At 45.0% G+C, this 11,459-nt stretch overlaps 1 protein-coding gene across 1 annotated transcript in view; it reads right to left on the bottom strand.

The window, feature by feature from the left end:
* Window positions 1–1,050: 1,050 nt before the first annotated feature.
* Window positions 1,051–11,459, bottom strand: part of LOC149346751 (zinc carboxypeptidase-like) — a 50,454-nt gene continuing 40,045 nt past the window's right edge. The window contains exons 9-11 of the mRNA XM_089585442.1: window positions 8,122–8,324; window positions 4,018–4,102; window positions 1,051–1,527 (exon numbers count right to left, since the gene is read on the bottom strand). Of these exons, the coding sequence (XP_089441568.1) occupies window positions 1,343–1,527; window positions 4,018–4,102; window positions 8,122–8,324 (473 nt within the window). The 3' untranslated portion in view covers window positions 1,051–1,342. The remainder of the gene's footprint in view (window positions 1,528–4,017; window positions 4,103–8,121; window positions 8,325–11,459) is intronic.

Genomic DNA, 11,459 nt, shown 5'->3' with positions numbered 1-11,459 from the left:
GCGTGTGAATGGTAGTAGCAATGGAGCTATCGCTTTGCTGTCTTGGTCTCATACTTCGGCGTAAACGTGATTTTTGTAAATAAATAACTCGCTTGCGACATCTAAATTCGCGTGCGTTCATTCGTGTTTCATTTGAAGAGTTGACATGAAGCCTAACAGACCTCCGGGAAAGGGGGAGGGGGCAAAGCAGAGCCCTAGTAATGTGTGCAGAGGGCCTCACATATTCATGAACACTCAAGACATGTCCGTGGTACTCACAGCAAATTTGTACCTGTGGTACAGATTCAGACTGGGAAGGGCTGTCTGCAGAGATATCAGCTCAGGGTTACGTTAAAGGTTAACGCAACTGTTGACGGTATTCTTCTAAGGCACTCAAGCGCCCGTACGATATAAATATTTTATTGTTACCCCCTCGTTGATTTGGCGTTGTTGCCGACGAAGTACACCATTACAGTATATGGAGTTCAAAATGTAACGCTGAGATGGGCGCTGCTCGCATCCTTGAAGACTATACGAGTGCCTTGTAGATACACTGATGATGTTTCCTTGAGAGAGGATGGCCATTTTGAAAGGAGGCTTCGTGTATTTTTCAGAGCTATCTTAAATACACTACTCTGAAGCAAAAACGCTTGTCGGCTCCTAGAAGCATTCTTAGGCCAACTGAAAGCATTGGAAGAGCTTAAAGGCAGAGAAACAGGCCAAACATCTTCGGTTAGGGTTGAGAGACGTCAGAAGACAGATGAAAAGAAAATTATCGCCTTTATTTTCTGCAGCACTGTTAGCTTGCAAGAAAAGCTCCGTACTATCGCTTTATGTGCAGGCATTCGAAAACCAGTGGGTTTTTTTTGTGTGTAAAGAAGTGGTTTTGGGTTCAATTAGATGAGCGTATATGGCGACTATGCTGGAAGAAGCCCCAACTGACTGAAGGAGGTGGAGCGATACATTCCATCATACATTTTCGCGAGTACGGGATGCTATGAGGCCTATCTATTCTATGCAGTTCAGACCTCGGGGTGCACTTGTGCCGGCCTATATGTGAAGTATTTTCTCTTTACTAGTGCCCCAATAAAGGACATCGAGAAGGTTTAGTATATGTGGCTTCTCACCCACATTGTCTGGTTGTCTTTGCCGTGCGGTGAATCTCTCGCGTCTGTTGTCCTAACTGGTGTGGCAGCTAAAGGCGCGCTAGGTGTCACCATGCCCCTGCACTCATCATCATTCATGAACCCTCCCGTATAACCTTACTCTCCTCAGTGCTCACTCAAGCTAACCGTGGCGCAAGACATGCCGTTACAGTCGCGAATTAAGATGAGGGCCGAAGTGACTTGTAGCAATGGCGTGTCTAGGCGACGGCTGCCTTGACGCCTTCCCACGTCTCCTGGACGGTGGGGAGTATATCTTTGGCCGGCAGCATGAAGCCCAGCTGCCCCGGGAACCTCCGCCAAGACGGCTGAAGCTCGAGGACGAACGATTTCTTGACACCCGCACGTTCGTAGGCCCAGTCAATGCTGCTCCCGGACACTTGATCTGAAAGGTGGCGAGATTAAACCGTGCTTAGAGCAGAAATAATTTCTATCAGCATCAAATATCTACTACATGAGCAATCGGTGTAAAGCTGTTCACTGTTTACTTCTTGCTTAAGTGCACGTACCTTCTGAAGTGTGCCGTGCACGAGCTGTAAGCTGTCTATGTGAATTTCTTCTGGTCAAACCTCTGCAATTCAGCGGCAATATGGCTGCGCCCAGACGAAGACAAGCCCCCTTGTCGAAACGTTGGCTCAAGCAACCTGAGGTTTTCCCCTCCCTTGTTCATTTTGTGATCGCCAAGGACCACCTACCACAAACTCTCTCTACCATGGACTCCAGTCAACGGAAGACGCCGGCACAAGGTAAGTCTCTTCCCCCGCCCAAACGAAGACAAGTCCCTTTGTCGAAACGTTGGTTCAAGCAACCTGAGGTTTTCCCCTCCCTTGTTCATTTTGTGATGCGCTTAGAAGAGTAAATTTTAAAGGGTGTTTGGCTTCTGCCAAATCTTAGTAGTTAAATCAATATTTTTAGCCTGGGCATAGAAAAAAGGCAACTTTTCTGGGGACGCTGTTCTATCACTTAAACTAAACTCGACAGCGACCATGCTTAGGACAGCGCTTGTCCTGTGTTTTCTTCCACTCTGTCTGCGCCGTTGCGCTGTTAGCCTTCAATATGTACCACCAACTCGCCCATTTGGCTATAATGCTTAAAAAGCGACGTAGAATCGGTCAGCTCAAAAATAGAACAATGTTAGTAATGGGGTTCAGAGAGTTTCTACTATGTAGCGACTCACTACATATACAGGTTCCAGAAAATCTACACGTGGCAGTTCACGTAATCATTCATGATAAACAGGGTCTTGAAAAGAGTTTCGTCCCCCATATCTCACTGTGATATAACATCTTCCCTGCTTAGCCATGGCTGTTCCTTCACCTCCGCAGATAGACGAATGAACACCGAATGAAGAATTAGCTCCTCGAGAGTGTAGCAGCCTCTCTAGCGCGATTCGTTGCGGGCTGTCAGCGTAAGGAAATTTGTCTCTGTGCTTCGCCGATATCGCGGCCTCAAGACGTCATGCCGTCTCAGCGGCTGCCTTTAATCGCCAGCGAGTTGTATTTAAAAGAGCGTTCGCTCAAGCTTATACCAGTATTGTGGTGTGATTGAATTCCGATACCACATCCAGAATGAAAAATTACCAGATGACGCTCATACCAGTATCGCTGTAGTTAAGGTTGGATTTTTTTGACATATTAATCGGAATACGTTTTCCTATCTTTTTAGTCGAACGCACGCGTTACCGAACGTGTTTCCCTCCCCTTTCATGTTAAAGATATGATGAGGATGAATTTGTATTTAATCGTCAAATAGCGCCAGAGTGGCGGCGAAAGGTGCTATGTAATTCTTAAGAAGCTGAGGAGTTAGATAAAAAATGCCCTTCGGAAGAACATGGGGATGAATAAGAAGAGATAGGTGATCTGCACTATTAGTTAACCGTTAGCAACGAAAGATTATTGCGAACAAAAGGTATGTTTTTGTGCAGATAGATAAGCTTGTATGCATTTGCATCGGATAGCTCTGTACAGGTCCCAGAATGACCCCTTCAGGGCACTGCATCATCTGGACAGCAAAGCTTTCTATTAGATGAGCGGTTTGTACGATTTACACACGCACAACACATGCCTCTGGAGGTGGCTAGCTGAGCACAAACCCTTGTGATTTATTTATTTATTTTCTCGATACTGCCAGCCGCCTTTTGAAGGTCAAGGCAGCAGTGGGGATGCAATTTCACAGTGCTTTCTCAACAGCAAACAACGAAAAAAAGGAAACAAAGAACCTGCAGATAGGCAACACCACTTGTTATGCACTTGTTGGCAACAGCACAGCTGTGCAGGACTTGTTGGAAAGGATTAAAACGCACAAAAATCACCTAAAGATAAGCGTTTTTTTTAGAAAAAATAATTCGCTGTACCATTTATTTGCATTGACCACATTATATAAAGCTGCGAAACGAACCTTTCCTATTAAGTACTCCAAGCACAGCACTCTCTGCTGCTGTGCAAAATTTTTCGCCCTGGCGAAGCTGACATGACGGCCGCTTGCTGTACCTAAAGCATGCCGCCGCGGTGGCTCAGTGGCTATGGTGCTCGGCTGCTGGCCCGAAAGACGCGGGTTCGATCCCGGCCGCGGCGGCTGAATTTCTTTGGAGGAGAAATTCGAGGCCCGTGTACTGCGCGATGTCAGTGCACGTTAAAGAACCCCAGGTGGTCGAAATTTCCGGAGCCCTCCACTACGGCGTGTCTCATAGCCTTAGTCGCTTTGGGACGTTAAACCCCATAAACCAAACTAGCCGTACCTAAAGCGACGCCAGTTATGTCGCTATGTGAAACCTGATAGTGAGTTCCGTAACCAGCCACAAAAGTCATCAGAGGGAACTTCTACACGAGCAAAAACAAGGCAGCTTGACCGTTTTTTTTTTTTTTTGCACACTTACATATTGTCGTCGAGATGGGTCCAACATTGTAGGTTGTTCCTCGGACATTTTTGATCGCTGACTTCGCCCTTAGTGAGATGTTGAGCTCAAATAAATGAGATGCGAACAAAAAAAAACTTGATTAAACTTCTTTCTGGTTGAGTTTGTACATCCTTATTTTATAAAAAATAACAGCGCTAACGCACGTAACATAGTCAGGACTTGTGCCTAGTGTTTCGTCTCTTATTTTGTGGTTGCGTTTGTTAGCACTGTTATTTTTTCTAGAACCGTAAAAGAAATTTTTACAGCAGCCAGTAAACATTTGCTACGGACATAAAATTTCGCCGCGAAAAACCATAGAAATTCATTGTCACGACAGGTTGTGTTGCACGAATTTAAGAGCACCGCGAACAGCTTGTACCTTCACACAAACAATCATGTGGATGCATCAGGGAACACAATGGACTTAATGCTTGCCATCGTGAAGAATAATTTAAATATACAGGACCATGAGACACCTGATGCAACAATTCTGTGCAAGCGGCTGTGTTACGTTCCATAATAACTTGTTACTCTATGCCAAGGCATCACACGCCGCGGAATTTTTCTTCAGGGTGAAGGAAGAATGCATTGAAACATGTTGCCAGTATTTTTTCCTCAAAGCGACCAGTACTGGAATGGCCTGCCATCCGAAGTGTCTATCATCATCAACTTCCCAAGTAAAACAAGTAAATGGCCCAATATTGGAAATCTATTGGCAAAGGCAGGTCTAACAAAGGACCGGAGTGAAACCATACAGTTGCAATATTGGACCGATGACCTGTACTGCTTGGGTACCGGTCACTTGAAAACCGGCTTCGAATATCAGCTGCATTCATAATAGTACCGCCCTGTTAGACCACCCGTCATGTAATTCTGGGAATGCAGAAATCTCTTCGGTATCGACTTACAAGTATTTAGGCATCCATTTGACACCTGATCTAAATTGGTCTTTTCATATATCTCACTTTACTCACGAGGCAAATCGCGTCGTTCGTTATTTTCGACGAACCGTGCGACTAGCACCCCATCAGTAAATTCCCTTGCTTATTTAACACTTATTCGTCCCAAATTAGAATATGAATTAGCGGTCTGGGACCCTCATCAAAATAACCTTTCCATTACTCTCGAATCTGTACAAAATCGCTCAGCTCGTTTCATTTTCTCGGCCTATTCTTATTATGTAAGTGCAACTGAACTAAAACGCAATGCCCATCTCACCACCTTAGCGAACCACCGAAAATTTTCCAGACTGTGTTTCATAAGTTCTATGATTATCCATTGCTTAACTTCATTATCAGCCCCGCACATCGCATCTCCAATTGCACAAACCCCGGGAAGGCCGTCTATCCTCCCTCTACCCGCACTTTGCGCATCTGTTATCATTTTTTTCATACAGCAAGAGACTAGAATGACCTGCCAAACGCCATCGTGGATCAGACCGACTCATCATGATTCAAATCGTCCATCGAAGAAATGTACTGCTGAGTATTCCACCCCCTTATGTAATACCCCTTCAAAGGAGCCTTTGAGGTACAAATAAATAAATAAATAAAATAATGTCCCTTGTGAACCACTGAGAAGTGAATGAATCAATAAACGAATGAATGAGATTGGTCGAGCCTTGCGGTATGTGGTTGAGCAGCCACTCAGTTAGGGTGATGGGGGGAGAGAGGTGGCTGATGCATGTGGAGGATAGAAGTATTTGCTACGACGTTTCGGAATCCAATTTCGCCATCCCTTATTCGTTCCAATGCTGGGTCCACTTCTAGTTGGAGGGGGGGGGGGGGGGGTATTGTCGAGGATGCAGGTTGGTAAGTTACTGGTGAGTTACGCTTTTCGAAGGGTAAATTGGGTGGGGTGGGGAGGTGAATTGAATGGAGAGGGTAGTGGCTGGGTGAACAGCCTCTTAGTAGGGGGGAAGGAAGGTGTGGTGGCTGGCGGTTTTGCTTCTCGAGGGTGACGGCTTCAATCTCCAATGCTACAGACCGACAAATGCAGCCATTTTCGGATTACGGCTCAGGTACTGCTTATGCAGGAAACAGTGTCGTGTTTACGCTGAATTGCACTCATTTACATTTTCCACTCTATTGACATGTAACGTTGGACGAGCGAAAGCAGCGCCTTGAAAATACGGGGCTGGTGAAAAGTTCCCAGGCCTCAGGGTATACTTCTTGATATATCTAGGCACTTAAGATACCGATAAAGCCATCAGGGTTGTCAGAGGTTGGAAGGATACTTCTTTTACCCTGTAGAGATATGTTGAGCTTCGTACGCGTCGTATCTGCCCGATTTTCCCTCTCAGAAGCAGACCCTGTGGCCTGGGAACTTTTGCCTGACCCTGTAGGTGCTTTATATGGCACATGGTCGGCGGACTTAGTTGAAGTGCCGGCACTTTGATGCAGTAGTTGCAGGGAACAATGGTTCTGAGGTATGGTGGCTTTCTCAGTTAGCAGGCAGATCTAACCTCAAATGTCTGCTGCGATAGCGTCTTAAAGGTGGGCGCAGATTTGAAGTCGTTCTAAATGGCAAAAAAAAATTGATTTTCAGAAAATTGCTGTGTCTGTTTGTACGGCTCGTTTTTTGTTGTGGAAGCAACACTGCGCTGGATGTCAGCGATTTCGCGGATCCCCGAAGAGCCCCAACTGCGCATGCGCGAGGAGCGGGTGACGTCAGAGCAGCGCCGAGCCGCCGACGACTCTTCCGCTGCTCGCCGCTGCGCCACCAGTGCATTCTCGAGAGGAGTGACGTCACACGGCGCACAGCTGCGGCGCTGTGGCCACCGCCGCTACTCCGCTACGCGGGTGACTCTGAGGTGCCGCTGCTGCTGTGATTGCCGCGCCGTTGCTTGCGCAATCCTACTCGGGATGGCCATTGGTCAAACCACAGCGAATTTTAATGCTGTCCCGAAGTTTCATTGCTCAAATCAGAGTGGAAGTAATCTAACAGAAATTTCTTCGTGAACCACGGTTGCTGTGCATTACGGGGAAGCACTAAAAGAATGAGCGTTTTTTTTTTTTCATTACAATTTTCTGCCTAGACACTGACCTTACGGAGCAGATTTTTTCTGATGGTTTTATCGATTTTGACCCGGTTTTTGTTGCACGCCTAGAGCCATAGTGCAGGTCGAGCCGTACTTTGTTTTGCTGTTTTTTAAATTTGTGAATTATCAGTTTCCGGTACGTAATTTTCTCCTTGCTCTAGGTATGTCAACACTCACTGCATCCCAAAAAATTGAGATCAAAAATATGTTTTCTGCGAGAGAAATTCAAAGAATATCCTGACCTGTGGCCCGCGAGTTGAAACGCAACCATTATTAATGCAGCCCTCTGCCATATTTCGATGTCTTTACAATTTTCACAAGTGTACGGAGTGAAAACTCCCCATGCAGCGCACGCTCTATACTGTCTCTTAGTTATATAGAATCGTGTTAAAAATTCGCTGTGGCTTAGCTTGGTTAACCCCGGTAATTGCGAAAGCAATATCCGTACCTACGCCATGGTTCAGCTGGTAGTGTAGCTGGTGGTGGCGCTTGTGGTTAGACTTGTGGTGATGCATCGGTTATACAGTCCAATCCCATCCAATCCATTCCAATCCAATCCAATCTAACCTAATCTAATTTAATCTAATCTAATCTAATCCAATTCAATCCAGTCCAATCCAGTCTAATCCAATCAATCTAATCTACTCATATCTAATGCAATCAAGGCCAAATGAAGGTCAATGGTGGTCACCGCCGCGACACGGCAAAGGCGTGAAAGTGCAAGTAGTATTGCTTTCGCAATAAAAAACAGCAGAGCAGATTGCGAACTTAACACTGATGAAAGAAGATAAGTTCACTGTTTGTTGCTGAGACGATATCCGCCTACGGCACTTTGAGAAGGCATAGCAGTATTAGTTAGAATAGCTTGGTTAGACGCCTAATTTGTAACAGACTGCCTCCTTTCTTCCTTTTTGCGATCCCAGTCAGCGCACAGTACAGGAAGTGGTTTAAATACACGCTCTTCTCCGAGAAGTTACCACGTCTTCTCTCTCCCTGGCCTTGTTCCCTCTCCCGTCCTTCGCCTCTGCAAAACGCGTACTTACCAACTCGTCGTACTCTGGTACGAGAGCGTCGCTGTAGCCGTACGGGAACATCCATAGCAGCCCGAAGCTGTGGAACGAGAAGTAAAACTCCGTGCGGCCGCGGATGTCCATTAGGGCCTCCCTGATAGCACGGGTTTCAGGTTCCGAGAAGGGACTGTCGCCGCAGTAGGTGTTCGTACAGGGATTATCACTGGAGCGGGTTCCTGCGTGCGAGGCAGTACACATCATGATGGGCGCCAGCTCTAACGTAGTCGCTACGATTTGTACAAGAAGGCAGTCGAGAGGAAAGTAAACACAGATGCTAAGTATAGCGTTATCTTGTTCCTCCTAGAGACCTCGAGTGAGCCAAAGGAACGGTTGTTGAGAATTTCCGAGTCCAGACCGACTGGTATTAGGAACTATATCTGAGGTCCTGAAGAAGTGAGGCTTGTCTAGCGCTACTCACGGAACACACTACGATACATGCCTGAGACGTGGTGGATCGATTGATTTTAGAAGGACTGGAAGGGACGTGGTACGTCCTGTATTACCACGAGGGCCACGTTGGAACGTGGTCATACGGTGAGGGCGGAAGCTCTGTGAGAACGCGTGTCTGGTATTCTTTTAAAATTACGATCATATTTACCAAAATGCATTAAACTTCTAATATATAATTCATTATTTCTATCAAGTCTAAACTACTGTCACCTGGTATGGGGCACTACTACTCTTTCAAATAAAAATAAACTCTACATTCCTCAAAAGAAAGCAATTCGCGCCATCATGAACACTCCATTTGACAGTCACACACAACCACTTTTTACTGAATTAAACTTACTTCCTATCCCGGACATGTACGATGCTAACTTGTTCAGGCGCTATGAAGCTGGCATAAAAAAGAATAATACCACATTAGTTAAGATTGCAAACCTAAAGCTAAAAACTAGTATTCGTACTACACGACAAGCTGAAACCTGGGAAATTCCATACTCACGAACAAATTATGGACTTCAAATGTTGCGTCATCTCCTTCCCTCATACTTAAACAAATGTAGGTAGAAGTTTGTTTCTTTTTTTTCGGTTTTTCTTTTTGTTACGAATTTTATATTTCTTTAGTCATTGTTTAGTTTTTTATTGCAGTCATTCTCTTGTTGACATTTCATGCAATATTTCTATGCTATTAAGAACTGCCTTCATAGTAGATTTGTTTCATACATGCCTGTATTTATATTCCTAACAACTGTACCAAGTCGCTTACCTTCTGTGAACTTCCATTTGTGTTCCTTTTCTTTCTTTTTTTTTCTTTTTCTCTTTTTTTCTGAGAGCTGTGTACAATTAACTTAGAACAATTTTCTCTTGCTGTATGCCATGCTGCCATGTAGAAAAGGGCCGTGGGCCTAGTCAAGCCCATAAAGAGGCTTTTTGTCCACGACCCTCAGCATTTTTGCGGTGCTGAAATAAAGATTTGATCTGATTTGATTTGATTTGATTTGATTTGAACCTTCTTATGCTACCTGTGGCATCAAGGTGGCCAGATGCGAGGCCCTTGTTAGGCTATTAAGCATGCAAGTGTAGGGTAAAGAGGTACTCGTTATGGAATACATGACGCAAGCCAAAAGCCTAGTCCCCACTATAAACGATGGTGGCGCTGACGAACACTCTGAAGGTTCGCTTACACCCACGATTGGACTGCCGTCGCTGTAGCCCAGTTGCCAGAGAACCAGACGCAAAATTCGGATTCCGTGGTCACAGTCCAACCACCGGCATATCGTTGTTTGTTTTCTGTATTGACTAACTTTACCAGATGAAATACTTACACTGTTAATCTCTCATTGACCTACACCACACACAAAAAAAAGAGCGTCTCTTATTCTCCTTGGTTTCCCTGAGTGCTGGCATCCTTCATGTCAGCTAGGAACAACATGCCTACCGCCTTCAGTTAGACGAGACTCTTAATATTGGCACGTTAGGTCAGTAAACATTTCGAAATCGTGATCAGAACCTAGAAGGTTGCGTCAAGATTTTATTTGAGACTCGAGATGCTAGGAACGGACACGAGAGAGAGAGAGAGAGAGGAAAAGAGACAGCACTTACAGATATGTTATTCACAAGCAAAATAAAAAGACTTGAGACTTCAATGCAGACGATAAACAACATAAAACCAAACATCCCAGTAAAGGGTCAGTAGTAAGAACGCCACCACATGTTGGCTACGGGCAACCATGGCACCAGGCATGCAGACGAGCAGATGGGAACCGTTTCTTGGGGGAATTTTTTAACGTGGCTAAAGACGGGACTGTGACGTGCGCTCACTGCAGTTCTACTGTTGTGCGCGTCGAGAAATGACTTTTTTTTTTCTTCAAAGGTAAAATTATAGTAGCGACGATACGAACGCACACTCGTGAAAGTCATTCTGAAAAAAAAAAAGAAAAATGCGGCTCTTCTCCGCATTGGCGTAGCATAAAGAGCTCAACACTTTTTTCGCACCTTTATTTAATTATTCATTTAATATTGTAAGAAAAAGGCGTCATTCATTAGGAAATTGTTTGAGAGAAGCGTGTTGAGCCAAGCTGGTTAACAGCTAATATGTAGCTGCATAGAATGAACAAGAACTGGTGAACCTAAGTGCTTGGCAGTATTGACATCATTATTCGCTCTACAGGATTCGAATGAAATAAATATAAAGGTTCAAAGAGATATTAAAACCAATGGACCTAGCAATATCAGTAAATAAATCGGTCAAAGAGGAACGAAGAATAGTTTTCGCTTTACCCTTTAGAGGGCTTTCTAAAAGTTGTGCGCGCTGTGAACTCACTTTTCATAAATTTTGATCTACCTAGCAATCACTTATTTTTTCAGTTGAATGTCATCATCGTCATCATCATCAGCCTGACTACGTTCACTGCAGGGCAAAGGCCTCTCCAATCTCTCTCCAATTAACCCTGTCCTTTGACAGCTGCGGCCACAGTATCCCGGCAAACTTTGTAATCTCATCCGCCCACCTAACTTTCTGCCGCCCCCTGCTACGCTTGCCTTCTCTTGGAATCCACTCCGTCACCCTTGAAGGACCAGCGGTTATCTTGCCTTCGCTTAACATGCTGTGTCCAAGCCCATTTCTACCTCTTGATTTCGTCTAGGAAGTCATTAGCCCGCTTTTGTTCCTTCACCCACTCCGGCCGCTTCCGATCTCATAACGTTACACCTATCATTTTTATTTCCATAGCTCGCTGCGTTGTCCTTAACTTAAGCTGAACCCTCTTTGTTAGCCTTCACCTTTATGCCCCACGTTCATGCCCCATACTTTCCTCTTGAGGGTTATTGGTAAACGGCCATTCATGATCTGAGAAAACCTGCCATAT

This window comes from Amblyomma mixtum, chromosome 4 (genome assembly GCF_055824585.1).
Source record: "Amblyomma mixtum isolate Tamu chromosome 4, ASM5582458v1, whole genome shotgun sequence".
Classification (NCBI taxonomy): Eukaryota; Metazoa; Arthropoda; class Arachnida; order Ixodida; family Ixodidae; genus Amblyomma; species Amblyomma mixtum.
Note: the sequence above shows the minus strand (reverse complement) of the source record. Positions and strands in the feature narration are given on the sequence as shown.